At 40.8% G+C, this 14139-nt stretch overlaps 1 protein-coding gene across 1 annotated transcript; it reads right to left on the bottom strand.

Moving 5' to 3' along the window:
* Positions 1–702: 702 nt before the first annotated feature.
* Positions 703–12457, bottom strand: iffo1b (intermediate filament family orphan 1b). Its single transcript, XM_076109635.1, has 9 exons — positions 11289–12457; positions 8668–8728; positions 7778–7873; positions 7135–7275; positions 6533–6717; positions 6301–6427; positions 5045–5134; positions 4416–4546; positions 703–3564 (listed from the first exon to the last, which is right to left on the bottom strand). The coding sequence occupies exons 1-9, from the start codon at positions 12263–12265 to the stop codon at positions 3465–3467; spliced, it is 1908 nt and encodes a 635-aa protein (XP_075965750.1). The 5' UTR covers positions 12266–12457; the 3' UTR covers positions 703–3464.
* Positions 12458–14139: the final 1682 nt, after the last annotated feature.

The raw sequence follows: 14139 nt of genomic DNA, 5'->3' as shown, positions 1-14139 counted from the left end.
AGGGGTTGTGAGATGAATAATGGGAGGAGTACGAAGACAAAACAGAAAAGGTTTTACGACTCAAAATTGTATAATTTTGGAGGGATTTTCTCTAACTTGCTTTTTCTGTGTAAATCATCAGATAATCTCACCTCTCTGGGCCTACAACAGTTATTTGAATTAAACCATCTGAAAAGTTTAGGAGGGAAATCTCTCTTGCTAATATGCTGCTAACAACTCATGAACATCTGAAACATGATGAATAGGTCCTCACTAGACACCGCTAACATCGCATTGTATTTTATAAACCCATCATATGATCTGATATGATGAAAATTGTAGTCTGAAAAGTAGCTATATGCCAAATGAAGTATAGAAGTGTGGCGTAAAAATGGAAGTACCTCAAAATTATACGACAACATTTCAGTAAATATACTACAATACTACTCCACCTCTGCAGAGAGTTGGTGTGTCCTGGCAGCGTCAACACTTCCTTCTGCAGACTGTTAATGATGATTAAGTATCGACATTATTTCTAGAAAGAGATGCTGCCGTTGGTTTGTTTAAATGTAATTACAAGTCAATGCAACAAACACAATTCCTTTTAACACCATTTGTTTTTTGTAATTTTAGGTGAACTGACCTTTTCATTTTAAGACAGACCGAAAAGGCTAAAAGGAAACACATGTAGTGTTTTACAAGTAATAACACATAATGTTGGTGCTCAGTTGCATGTTTTATTCTTTCAGTCTCTCTTGACACGTTACATAGCTCTGCAGTGAAGCTTCTTTTAGCCTAAATTACTGTCTTGATGTTTAAAGCTGCATCGTCACACACCTGGAGAACTTGATCAATACTCAGGATTATCATCAAATTGTTTTGCGACACAAATCGAATCCAATTATTTTGTCTTCTCTGTCACAACAATAAAGTAACAAAAAAAACACCATATCTTGTCATTGACCGCCGTCTTTTCCACTGAAAAACTAAATTGGGCAATCCGATAATTTATCTTAATTCAAATTTCTTTCCATGTGTGTGACAGTGGACATTCTTCCTTTGCAGTCTTTGAACACAAGTATATATTCAAAGCTATAGCTCCTTTACACATATAATATCAAAGTCATCGTACAGTCATTTCGCTAAAGCATTTGCATTTCTTTTCAGTATTTTTTTTTTTAACGCGAGTTATTTTTTAATTGACTTTATTTGGCAACCACGTACACTCATAAAGAGAAAAGTATCAATGGGAAAAAACAACCTCCATTGTCATTTGATTTAGATATTTTAAATTTTTGAGGTGATTATTGTCAGAAAGACAGCTCAGTCTCAAATGCTAAACAGAGAGACAATATCAGATTGGACTATTGTTTCGTTCTTCTTCATGTTGTACATTTGCTCCAGTAAAAGTCTTTTTAAAAACACTCACTATACAGACACACTGGCACATGCATACATAGAGACTCACTCAGTGCGTGAAAGTAAAACTATACAAAAAGGGAAATGGCGTGTTTTATGTCTCACACAATTTATCTCTGGCATCCTCCTCCTGTATTCAAACAGTAGTGGAAAGACTGCGATCAGCACTCAGCTGAATCCATCAGCCACACATGCATGAGTTTATACAAGATTAAATTCTGTCCTCTTACCATCTTTATTATTGAAACAAAGTGTTGGAAGTGCGACTCGCAATGGAAGCAGAAGAAATATATCAACCGGTACAACCACACAGAAGAAACTACAGCCAGGACTATATTTAGACAACAGTGTCTAAAGAAGTGAAAGAGCAGTTTGGGGGGCGTTTCCCCGACAGTGATGATTTCCAGCAGTATGCTAATATGTGTTTCACTGTAGCAGTGTGTCTGAGTAAAAAGTTGATGGTTAAATATACCCAGGAAAACATAAAGGAAATGAGGTATGTGTTCGTGTTAAATTCATTATTCTAGTTCTAGTTGTAGAAGACGAGTAAACATAATAGAAGAAATATAGTTTTCTATTTCCAGCGTGTCGACATCTTTATGTTACATGTTTTACAAGTAATAGTGCTGATTGTTTCATGTACATTTTTGCTCTGCTCTTCCTTTCTATGTGCAAACAGGCTGAAAAATAGGTTTAGTTATATACATCAAGCACCTTGGTGAAATAGCTTCGGCAGCTATGTTACATTTTTATTTTTTACAGCAACTTTCTGTTGATTCACAATCTGGCCATTTTATTTTGGCACTAAATGGCTAACTTACTCTATTTTGTGACTTTCTTTTGTTCTCCTTTTTAAGTGATTCAACCATGCAGCTCTGCTCAAACGATCCAGGACCCGACTCTAATCTTAGACAATACTGCTGAAACTAAAACTAATTAGTAACAGCTACAGTGCACTTTGTCACACCGTGTGATTATTGCCAGAGAGCAGAATGAAGAGCCAACACTGTAAAAATGTCACCTTTAGGTGAGCCACGAAGTCCAAAGCACATCAGCAATAAATAACATGGTAACATTTCTTTACAGCGGATTTCTCACATAGAATCCAGTTTGGATTCGGGTAATTCACAGCAGATAAACAATGGATTGAAATTATGACAGACAACCAAAACTTTCTATTTACTGTTTTCAGGATCGTACCCAATTCACATTGGCAAGAGGGAGGAGGCATGTTGATGTTCAGAGACACGACTCTGCAGCTCCACAGCTAATGCTTTGGTTGTTTCCTTAATCATTTTTCCACTTTATGTTTCGCTAAATATAGCAGAGATGTTTTGATTTATTTATGAAATAAGGTTTGCGTTGCCTGTGGTTTAATTAGTTACTACACCGATAGAAAGCAAGCTTTGAATCTGCAGCTGTAAGGCAGCAAAATGCTGAATCATGACATCTTATTAGACTTTAAAGACGTAAGCTCATCATTATCAATATAAAACTGACCAATCAAACTCAGAAATACACTCCAGGACAACCTTTGCTACTTCAAGACACAAACTATCCCCTTAGTGTGATTGTTTAGTGATAGTTTTATAATAACAGGCCTGTAACTATGTGTGGAGTGAACTTTACAAGACCCCAGTGACCTTACAACATGCATTTGATCGATTAGCTTCAGATGCCCAGGTTATCAAGTGTTTTTTACTGTGTTTGGAGTGAATAAGTCCTGCTGTGTTTTCCAGTAGCATACAGCACTGCACTGCAAGGACATCAGCCCGTTTACTTACAATACATTTAGGATCCTGAACTTTCTGAATCTGCACAGGACACTCCATTATAAAGATTCACTTTCCTAACTACTGCGGTCAAACACAAGATGACAAGGTCCTACTGTAAGAAGACCAAAGCTGACTTGCGTGGACAGCAGGAAGAATTAACAAAACTACTCCGTAAATGAAGAGGTTCATGTGCCATAGTTACAGGTGTGTATTGCGTCGGTGTGGTACTGTAGCTGGAAGCGGTGGAGGTCACGTGAGCACAGCCCCCGTTGCTGCCGGAGTGAGGAAGTGTCAAGATCTTCTAGCGCTCGAGGAAGAAGGCGGCGATGATGAGGACTTGTCGCTTTCTCTCTGGTCGCCGTCCTCAGTGGACGCAGACGCATCAGAGTTACTGTTCGACACAAACACAAAGAAGAAATGCAAAAATGTAAAAAAATCATGTGTCACTCTTCATTTGTTTTTTTATGTACAGGAAAAGGATACAATATATACCTATAGGTAAAAAAAAAAAGCCAATACTTTATCAATACATCTGTTCAACAAGCACCAACATGTAATCAAAAGTGAAACCTAATTTAGTCGGCCGCTGTCATCCACCACCGCTATGTTTACACAAGCTCAGCACGCATGGTCAGCTAAAATCTTCTTTTTTGTTGTTGTTGTTGTTGTTTCAACAAACAAGCTGAAACAGAGGTTGTCTGTCTGAAGCCTGTTTATCTTAGTCTGTTCTTGTAAACTTCTCTGCTGGCTGAGACAAAGCAGACAGGAGGAAGGACTGATACTATCTAATGTCGCGTTCTTCATTATTAATTATTATAATTTATTAATTACTTTTTTTTGTGACTTTTCTGTTGGAAACATTACTCATGCTGCTCTAGAAACATTTTTTTGTAAATTATAAATAACTAATTTCTGTTCTGAATTTATGTGTTTTTAAAAGCAATCACTTAGTCATGAAAAAGAACCGAGTGTTGATAAAATTAGCTCCCTGTAGTAATACAATCTTAGAGATAGCTATCCCTACCAGAAGGCCACCGTAGTTCTCTGACATGCTTGAAAAGGGAGGGGGGAGCGGAGGGTCATGTTCCTCACCACTCACACACTGTTCCTTTAAATGTTCGTATACTGCTTATAAATGTTGTAAGGGGACTTATGTTGAAGTGTAACTTAAAAAGAAAAACAAATGGACAGACAGGCAGATAGATCATGTAGACTGAGAGCCGGCGTGTTTGTGTGTGTTACCTGTCTCTACTCTGTGTGATGAGTCTCCTGCAGGTCTCCATCTGAACATCTAGGCCTCTCTTCATCGAACACATCTCCATGTACTCGTGGAGGTGTCGGTTCATGTCACTCTTTGCTGTGGCCAGATCCACCTGGAGTCAGAAAACATGCAGTCAGTCATATTACAAATGTTAAATTACAAATGCTGTATGTGTGTTTACCAATAAAAAGTGTGTTTACTTCTGTAAAACACTGTGGCTACGTGCAGGGCAAGTTACCACGCTTCACATGGCTTTATGTCTTTTATGTCATGTCTAAATAAAAAACCATTTCAAGAGAAGTTTTTTTTGCACATGTGGGAGATTAAAATAAATGATGCAGTACAACACAATCTAACAAGAAAACAGGAGGGACAAATGAATTAAGGGGTTCTTGAGCCTTGATTGAGGAATTCATCAAAGCATCATTAAAATATGTAAAAAAATGTACGTCATTTAATGCGGAGTCATCATGTAAATCCTCTTTTGTGAATTTTTGAGAGCTGCACCAGGAAAGGACATGAGAATAAACAAATAACACTGACCATAAAAAGACAGAAAAAAACATATATGAAAAGGGATATTTTTGAAATTTAAAAATCTGTGTCTGACCTCAATCTGGTCAATTGTGTCTTGGTATTCCTTCTCTCGGGACTTGAAAAGACATTCTGTGTCATTAATCACCTTTTCTAGACAGTCATCCTGGTAGAGAGAGAGAGAGAGAGAGAGAGATTTTGAGTATGTCTGTGGTCAGGATTTGGAAATACATGTGATAAAATGCAGTAACACTTGCAGTAAACAGTACATGCGTTTGTGTGCTAATCATAGCACAATCAGACACTTAGTGAGGTGACACGACTATCAGAGTACAGATGGCTTTATGCTCCTATCAGCTCAACTTTCACTGACTAATGCAGTTCCTCTCTTCAGCTGATTGTTCAAGTACCACACAGCCGGTGAATGAAAACAAACACCTACATGCATTTCTTGGAAACAAACACACTGAATACCAATACAGGCGCAGACACTGCATCTGTCTGCCTGTCTGTCTGTGTCTGTCTGTGTGTGTGTGTGTAGTGTTTTGTCCTGAAATGGCCCTGCCGTAGTAGAGCAGTGAAGGTTCGTGTCATCGCCCGAGACAAAACTGTATCGACCAACATATCATGCTGCTGCTGCTCTGCACATCAACTCAATCAATCAGAACTTTAAAAGCTTCTTTGAAATCTGAACCAATAATATCAATACACACATGCAGCCGTCTGAAGTGAAAAAAGGTGCAGATCCTGATCACAGACACAAATTCGACTTTAACTTTGTCATCAAAGAATTGCTTTAAAGGCCAGGCATGAATGTTTCATAAAAGTAATAGCAAAATGAACATGGTGTGCATATTTATTCTTGCAATTGTTGTGTTAGTTTCTTTTTAATAAGTTTATCATGGCAGAAAATGTAAAAACTGGTTTTCTGCTCATTGGTAAAGGTCATCCTTACATGCTTAATGTTTGGCTGAAATCATACAGTCCAGAAGTAATCATATTACAGTTATCAGTAAATATAGGACACATTCTATCAGACGCAGACTTGAATGAATACACCTGGGACTTGTCATCAGGGTACTGTATGTGTGGACACAGTTCAGCAAATCATGACAAAAACGACCACAGAGCTGAATCATTACGTCTCTGACACAGTTAAGAGGGTACTTTTAACAAATTTGAGCATTATAAGCTTCACAAAGTTAGACGTTGTGTTGGATTGCATTACATTGTCTAAGTGTTGCCATTGTTTTTTCCATCCCCTGTATTTAGGTCCAAGTCCATTCCTTTAAACCTGATCTCATTGAAATAAGTCGTGTGACCCTGGCCTACCTCTCCTGGTGGGTGGGTGGGGTCAGGAGGCAGAGTGCATCCTGGGAAGTCCTCCCAGAGCAGCAGTGTCTCTTCAGTCTCCTCCCAGGCCAGGCTGTCGCAATCATCCTCAAACTCACATTCACGTCTAAAATAAAAACATAAATGTACACACACATTGACAAATAACCTGGTGAAGGGCAGGACTGAAGGACACTAACATTATATCATATTTCAAAGTCAGACCACCCACAGTTGGTTCAGCATCCTCTGCATCTCCTCATTGATCTGATTGGCTGATGAGCCACAGTGCTCTTTATCTTTGACCACTCCCCCATCACTTTCAGAGGTGCTGACAAGTTCGTCACACTCGCTACCGTTGAAAGACAGAGGAGTTTGTTTCCGGCGGACGTTTAGGGACGATTCGATGTTAGGAACCTGGAGGGACACAATCAGGATTTAGACCATCGCTATCAAGACAAACTTTCACATAAAGGGACTTTACAACTCATGGAATTAGGGCTGGCAATAATTCATTATGATAATTTATAGTTTTTCATTGAAATGTTGTGATGAAATCATATATTGAGATATATTGATACACAATTAAGTTGTCTAAATTATAGGGTAAGAGTATAAATAGGCTAAAAAAGCACAGAAATAGGCTTTACCGTGTGGTTATTTCATATAGACTATGTATTTATTGAATGACCAGAAAACATGTTATATCGTGATATATAGATATTAAATGACCGATATCGGGATAGAAGATTTTGCCACATCGCCCAGCACAACGTGGAAGAAATAAAACAACCAGAGATGAGAACATTGACTGGTCAGGTTTAGCGCTGCTACCTGGTACATCTGGATCACATCTTCACAGTTCCTCTGCTGAGCTACGTCACAGAGACGAGCGGTGATGTCGATCCTGCGGCAGATGTCCATGTCCACCTTCATGGCTTTCTCCTGGATCTTACTGTCCAACTCTGACAAGTTCTACAGAGAGAATGGAAGGAGCCATACCAAGATACATACCAGGAATTCAATTAAAAAAGGTTCATCTATGAATGCATTACTCATGCTTCATATAAGCCATTAATAAAAACAACTTTTGGGTTGCTCGGTTAAAACTTGTCTGTCTGTTTTACAGTCTCCTTCAGCATGACTATGTGTTTACACACCTTTTTTCAGGTGTTATGAAGTCAAACGCTCCATTGATGGGTCGTCCTCATAAATGAATGGACTAGCTAAAAAGACAAGCTGAAGGAGGATAAACACCTGACAACCCATAGTAGTTCTTATTACTCATGTATAAAGCATCAGTAAATGGTCCAATGACATTGAGGGTTTTTTTCAGACGTCACACTCAAGCCATTACAACTTATGACCCTTTATGAGGGGTTTCTTAATACAAGTAAATAATAATATAATGTTTCTTTTTAGTGCCCATGTGCATAGCTTAGAGAGTATGTGACTGTATGGTTTGCACTGCGCTCACATTGCTCATGAGGCCTTTGAAGATAACCAGCTCTGCCTTCATCTGCTGAACTCTGACAGCCAGCTCGTCCTGACAGCCTTCACTCTCTTGCAGGTCCTGCACACGTAAAAAATAAAAAAATCATAAAGAACAAACACATACAAGTGCAAACACTCCCACACCCGCATGTCCTGCCTCACCTCTTTACTGGAAATGACAGGTCACATTATGCAAGCAGAGCACATCAACAGAATTAATAAAAGTCTATATCTGCAAAGTGCACAAAACATTGTAAATCCTAAATGCATGATCTCTTCTGGGGAGCTGTAGGTTTGTCTAATGGCATCATAATCCTCTCTTCTCTCTGTTTACTTATTCATATGCAACAATGTTGGTCAGGACGCTTTTCAGTCTCAACTGTATTTTTTACTGCTTGTGGTCTCCTGTTGTTGATGTGTTGCCTGCTAAACGAGGTCGGGTACAGGTTCCTGGCAATGGCACAGGTGCATGTGTACGTACGCGCACACACACACACACACACACACACACACACACACACAGACACAAAGGAAATCAAAAGACCGTTTGGTTTATAAAGACACAGCTGCAGGAAGCACAAGTATGGCAATCAACCTGACAGCAGGTGAATTTGACATTTGAAAAAAAGCTCCATTTCATTTACATCATTTCTATAACGTTTAAATGAGAAAGGTTCGTGTATTTTTAATCAGCTAATGGTCACTTTATTTTGGTTGTTTTAATGACTCTGGCTGATGTCAAAGCTTTCAAATGTAAAGACTCAAAGACACCTTCAGTTCAGACCCACTGCATTGTTGGTCTCCAGCCATGTCTAGTCTACTGACACACACTCACACACATACACACACACACACACGCTCACACAAAGTTACCTCTTCTAGGTCTGCATTTTTCTGTTGCAGATCCACCCTCATAGTGTATTCTTCTTCCCATCTAAGAGACACATGGATATAAAAAAGTAAACAATATGTTAGTGTCTTGTAATGTAAATAGAGAACATACAGACCATGGGCTTTCACATACACATCCATTTATGTATCTTCCACATCCACTTAGAAAGGCCACTACAGTAAAAAGGGATCCATGACGTGACTATTTCAGAAGGTTGAAAGGACAAAAGAGCAGAAAGGCACTTTGGCAGATGTTAAACTATTTAAAGTGCATCTGACTAGCCATATAAAAACTGCAATTTCGGGATCAGTCAACATTCAACTTTGTTCAATAAATCGCTTGTTTGATGAATTGTGTGCCACTATGGTGCAGCCCAGACGGCTCGCCCATGAATCTGAACTTTTAATACATTTAAAAGCCTGAGCACAGATCCTGTATGTATGCAATCTCAGATTCCGTGACTTCATACAGCACACGAGCCCAGGGGATACAGACTCACTGCAGAGGATGTAGCTTCTTATATAAATGCTGTTTTAAATGCAGAATGCTGCGGCACATCGGGACCTTTAGGGAATACTAAATCTGAAAGAAACTTGAGTCATGAAACAGGAGTTGTTGCTGTTGTAGACGATGCTTGTTTGATCAGTGAGGTGGGAGCGAACAGAAAGCAGAGAGGCGCATCCTTCTGCAAGCCAAGCCCCCATCCAGCAGTCACAGCTTGCAGTGCATGCTGCATTGCAGATACAGTGTGGAGTGTGAAGAGGGGGATGCGCAGTGGGAGAGAAGAGAGGCTGAGAGCATGGGAGGAAGTGTTCAGAGTGGGAGATTGTGGGGGGTTGATGTGAGAAAGACAATGTGACAGTGTGGTGGGCAGAGTGAGGGGCGAGGGCTTAGGGAGGCTAAAGGGGGAGAAAGAGAAGTCCTCCTTAAACAAAAAAAGTAAACATTAATAAATAAAAGAGCTAGAGAATGGTGAAAAAATAAGCAAAATGCACCAAAAGCTTTAAGATAAATTAATTCATAGGAGAGTTTATATACTAGAAATTCATTCACAGGAGCAACAACAGACATTTCATTATTAATCCGTTGTTATATTTGACTGCATAGGTAATGGACATTAGTTTGACTTGGAGAAACAGGCTTTAATGTTCCATTGTCCTGAAGAAAACTGACACCTACAGTTAGCTCACAGAGGTGGAGAAACAGCCCAGACCCCTTACAGAGGACTGAACAGAAACTGATTTGAATACTAGGTGGGACATGTATGTCACACACCTTGATTCACAGGTAGTGACACAAAACACGAATACTCAGGTGAGCAACTCTCAAGTCTCCATACAACTAAATCGTGTATCTTATGTCACACATATTTGGGCTGTTAGTGTCGTCCCTCTACCTCATTGACAAAGAGCCCACTATACTGTGGTCTGCATCTCCTCCGTGAAGAATGCATGGCTGCTCATTTGGGCATAATATGAGGGAATTCAATGCGCTGGAACATGGAGCTACTGTAGTTCACTCAGGACAGATCATACGTAATCCAAAGCTGGCCTCATGTCCTTCAAAGTCACGATAGGATTTAACAGTTGTGGGTTGTTTTCTCCAAGAATTTAAAGGGGAAAATCCACCCTAAGAGAGAGATCACAGTGAGTTATTCCATGTGATCTGCAAACTCAGACAGCTGTCTCCCTAATATTGGACATCAGAGCATCCAGATTTGAACTGGTGATGTCATCGTGACACATTGTGGTAAACTAGTGCACTGACGATGAATACGTGGTTGTGGGTTTAGAGATGTTACATGATGCTGGGGCAGCAACTATCGATTATGTTCATTATTAATTAACATGCAGATTAATTCTCTTGATTAATTGCTATGGCAATACAATGCCGAAAAAATTAAATGTTTGCTTCAATAATTTAAAGAAATGAATCAACTAAGACTTTCAGCTCTAAGTCAACCTTAACATTTGTAAAGCTTACAGCTGTACATCTCAAATGTCCATAAGTCGCAGTAAAATCACTATGGGTGCTGTTGAATCATCATAGGGTTTGTTTGAATATTCACATTGGCCTAACTGGACCACCTCCAGGGTTCGTCGTTAGATGGGACCATCATTACAGTCTTTCATCTTCTCAGTTTCATTAAATCAATGTCTGCTGTACAATCAACCTGACCTCTATGTCAGGATGGATTGTTCCTAATAGTCCTGTAAACTAAGCCGCCCATGGGTGAGTCATCTTGGGAGCATCATGAACTCTGAAGTGAACATTTGTGCAGCAGACTGAGCTTCACACGTCGCCGCTAATAATCTTTATATTTAGCTGGCGGCGTGTTAATTTGTGTGGGTGTATTTCTAGCAGCAGCACCTGCCTCTGTGGTCAGACATGATGCAGGGTTGCAGGGTCAGGCTGGATGTGATGGATGGAGAGGGGTTTGTGCTGACTCTGCTTCTGTTGGAGACAGCTGGTCTGCAGTTGCTTTACAGCTTCGCTCACTGCTTCAAAGTAGAACATTACACACACTTAAGGAAACTACAGTACAACCTCATGCCCCTGTAGGCCTGTTACAAGAACAATAAAAGGGTTTTACTCCATTTACCTGCGCTTATACTCGTCTCTCTCCCTCTTCACTTTGGCCAGGACGTTATACAGGGCTCTTATCTCAGGGGTGATGGTGTCAATCTGGACCCCGACTCCGTCAGGGTGCACCCAGGACGCTCCTGGGCTGGTCAGACGCTCCACACTGCCAAACTTGCGTGTGTGGTTGTAGGACCAGATGGTGCCCGGGAGAAACCGTGGAGGAGGGTTGGTGGAGCTCCCAAGACCTGCGCTGGTGTTGGAGAAAGTTTTATAACCAGAGCTAGGGGAGTCCACACAGGGGGAGGCCTGGCTGATGGTGATGGCTGGGTTACAAGTGGCATTTGTTTGGGTTGAACTGAAGTTTCCGGCGGCTGCAGTCGGGAGGGCTGTAGCGTGGGGAGGTGTGAACAGTGTTGTAGGCCTCCTGGCTGAGTTGTTGGTGTTGTGGAAGGGGAGGGAGCCGGGCCTGAGAGGTATGGTCCCGACAAATCCAGTCTGTACACCTGCCTCCTGGGTATGTCCCCTGCTCTCACTGCATCCACCTTGACAGCCTTTGTTGGCATCCAGCGCCTGCTGCAGTTGTTTCTCTAAAATCTTATTTCTACGCTCTAATTCATGCACTTTTGCTAAAAAGCATCTGAACCTCAGATTGAGAGTTTTGAGGACGCTGATGTTGGATCCCAAGTCGTTTCTAAGCGCCATGGCAGCAGGGGGGTGCGAAACGACACGGTGTTGGTAGTGGCTGTGGTTGTGGGGGAGGTAAAGTGACGTCTGTGAGGGTGCGGTGAAGTCAGGCCACGGCGGATCAGGCCCCGGCCCGGACTGCTCACCCAGCAAAAAGGAGGTCGGGTCGGGTCCACCGAAAACGGTGTCGGACAGGAGGCCTGAAGGAGAGTCCGGGTGACTCTGCTGCGGATGCTGTTGGAGATGCGCGTTGGCCCCCAACAAAGGATTCATGCTATGGTATGGAAAACTAAAGCGCTGCAGATCTGGCATCAACACGGACGGGAATTGTCTTGCCACAACCGAATACAATAAATAATAAGCTGCTAAACGTACCGGGAATACGTGCGCTCAGAATGCCAGTATTTTTACCCGATTATATAACTGTTTCTAAATAAGAATCTTATCCTTAAAGCTGAGAGGTCTTAACGTCGGCTGACGGATCAGTGCTCTCTAACCGTCCATAATAAAACATCCAAAAGCGACTCCAAACGGGCTGCGAGCAAGGATGTAAAACTGCAGCAACACTGGACCGGCGCCTCGATGAGATGTCTTGCAAAATAAAAGTGATTCAATGAAGGAAATGACGCAGAGCGTGAATAACGGGAAAAAAAATCCACTGTCACTGAATTTCTGGCAACAAGATGTGACCGCAGGCAGGAGGAGCAAGTGCTGCGGGATTGGGAGAGCAGCTGCTACCGTAAATACTCGACTAGAGTCGCGCTGATCCATTAACTGTTTGTTTTCTGTGGAAAACAAGATGTTATTGTCTTGTTGTTCCCCTTTGTTTTACACAATAATTAGTTCAGATTTGGATAAAACTGGGAGCCAAACGTGAACGATTAAATACAATTATAATATTACAATCTTCAAATACTATATATTTTTTTTTTAAATGTATTACTAACCTGGCAATTCAACCACCTGCCCCAAAACACAGTCCCACTTTCACTGTGTGTCAACATTGTTATGGTAATTTGATTACATTACAAACACAATATGGCTACAGTCAGAAAGGCCATTTTGCTTAGGAAGGTTCCTAACTGAGTGAAATGGACCGAAAGTATCTAAGTGGCCGCCATGATAAGATTACTCCCTAATTTGAACGTCTTCCAGGCTCTTTCCTCACATGATGAGGTCATTTCAAATAATCTATTTACTTGTGTTTTTCAAAACAGCTTCAATGACTAAATGAAATGTTGGATCAATAAATCTGTGTAACATAAGTTTCCATTCCTCTGATTTCATGTGTTTTTATGTTCCATCTTTAATTCTCAATGTTTATAAATAAATGTCATTTGCCATTCTGAACACCCATGTGCTGTCCTTTTGGTTGACCTTTTTAGCGTCTTCATGCTTCCAGTGGTAACCCCGTGTTGAACGTCTCGTTGCTATGAATTGTGGGTAATTCCCTTGGGCAAAGTCTGCAGAAATGCAGACTTACGGAAAGGGTTCACAAAGGGCTCAAAAGGTCTACGAGACAGCCCTCACAGACTTTGAGACGCTCCTGCAAAGTCTGTTTTACTCAGAGTAAAAAGTTCAAATAAATACCCACAATTGCACATAATGGTAACGTGATATGATGCAGCAAAGTGCTGTCCCATTCATATTCACACCACTTCAGTGCCTATACAGTCTCTCATACTCAAACATTTACCAGGTGACGTCCGTAAGTCCCTGAGGGTTCAGGGGTTATGGCCTTAGGGGGACAGGGAGTGGGCCTGGGATTTGGCCTTTCCTTAGCATACTCGTATAGCATACTTAGCATACTCGTTCTCAAGCACCTTTCCTTAACATTCGCTAAGGAAAGGTGCTTCAATGCTTCTTTTCTTAGCTCCTCGAGCATAGGATACATTGGAGCTTCCTTTGCCAAAGGATAGAAGATAATGCCAACTCACAATTCCTTGTAGCGGCAACATTTAGAGTGACACACCTTTCGGCCGTCCATGAAAACAAACGATGTGCCTATCTTGCACCTGTTTACCAATTATTTTCATACAGTCATAAACTAATGGGATTTATGTTGATGAATATGAATAGACAGTGACAATCCTTTCATTTAATTTTATATGTATTCATTTACTTTGAACATGTAACAAATAAGTTTAAAAAAAACAAGGAATACGAAATAAAAGGAACAGTAAATA

This window comes from Anarhichas minor, unplaced genomic scaffold (assembly GCF_050575085.1).
Source record: "Anarhichas minor isolate MPS153535 unplaced genomic scaffold, ASM5057508v1 ptg000041l, whole genome shotgun sequence".
Classification (NCBI taxonomy): Eukaryota; Metazoa; Chordata; class Actinopteri; order Perciformes; family Anarhichadidae; genus Anarhichas; species Anarhichas minor.
Note: the sequence above shows the minus strand (reverse complement) of the source record. Positions and strands in the feature narration are given on the sequence as shown.

Bases quoted from the DNA above. Each gene is read 5' to 3' on its own strand.
- iffo1b (XM_076109635.1), bottom strand. From the start codon at position 12,265: ATGCCAGATCTGCAGCGCTTTAGTTTTCCATACCATAGCATGAATCCT. The intron at 5,135-6,300 runs GTAGGCCAGGGT...TCTCTCTACCAG, and splicing joins CCACCCACCCACCAGGAGAG to GATGACTGTCTAGAAAAGGT. The intron at 3,565-4,415 runs GTAACACACACA...TGTGTCGAACAG, and splicing joins ATCACACAGAGTAGAGACAG to TAACTCTGATGCGTCTGCGT.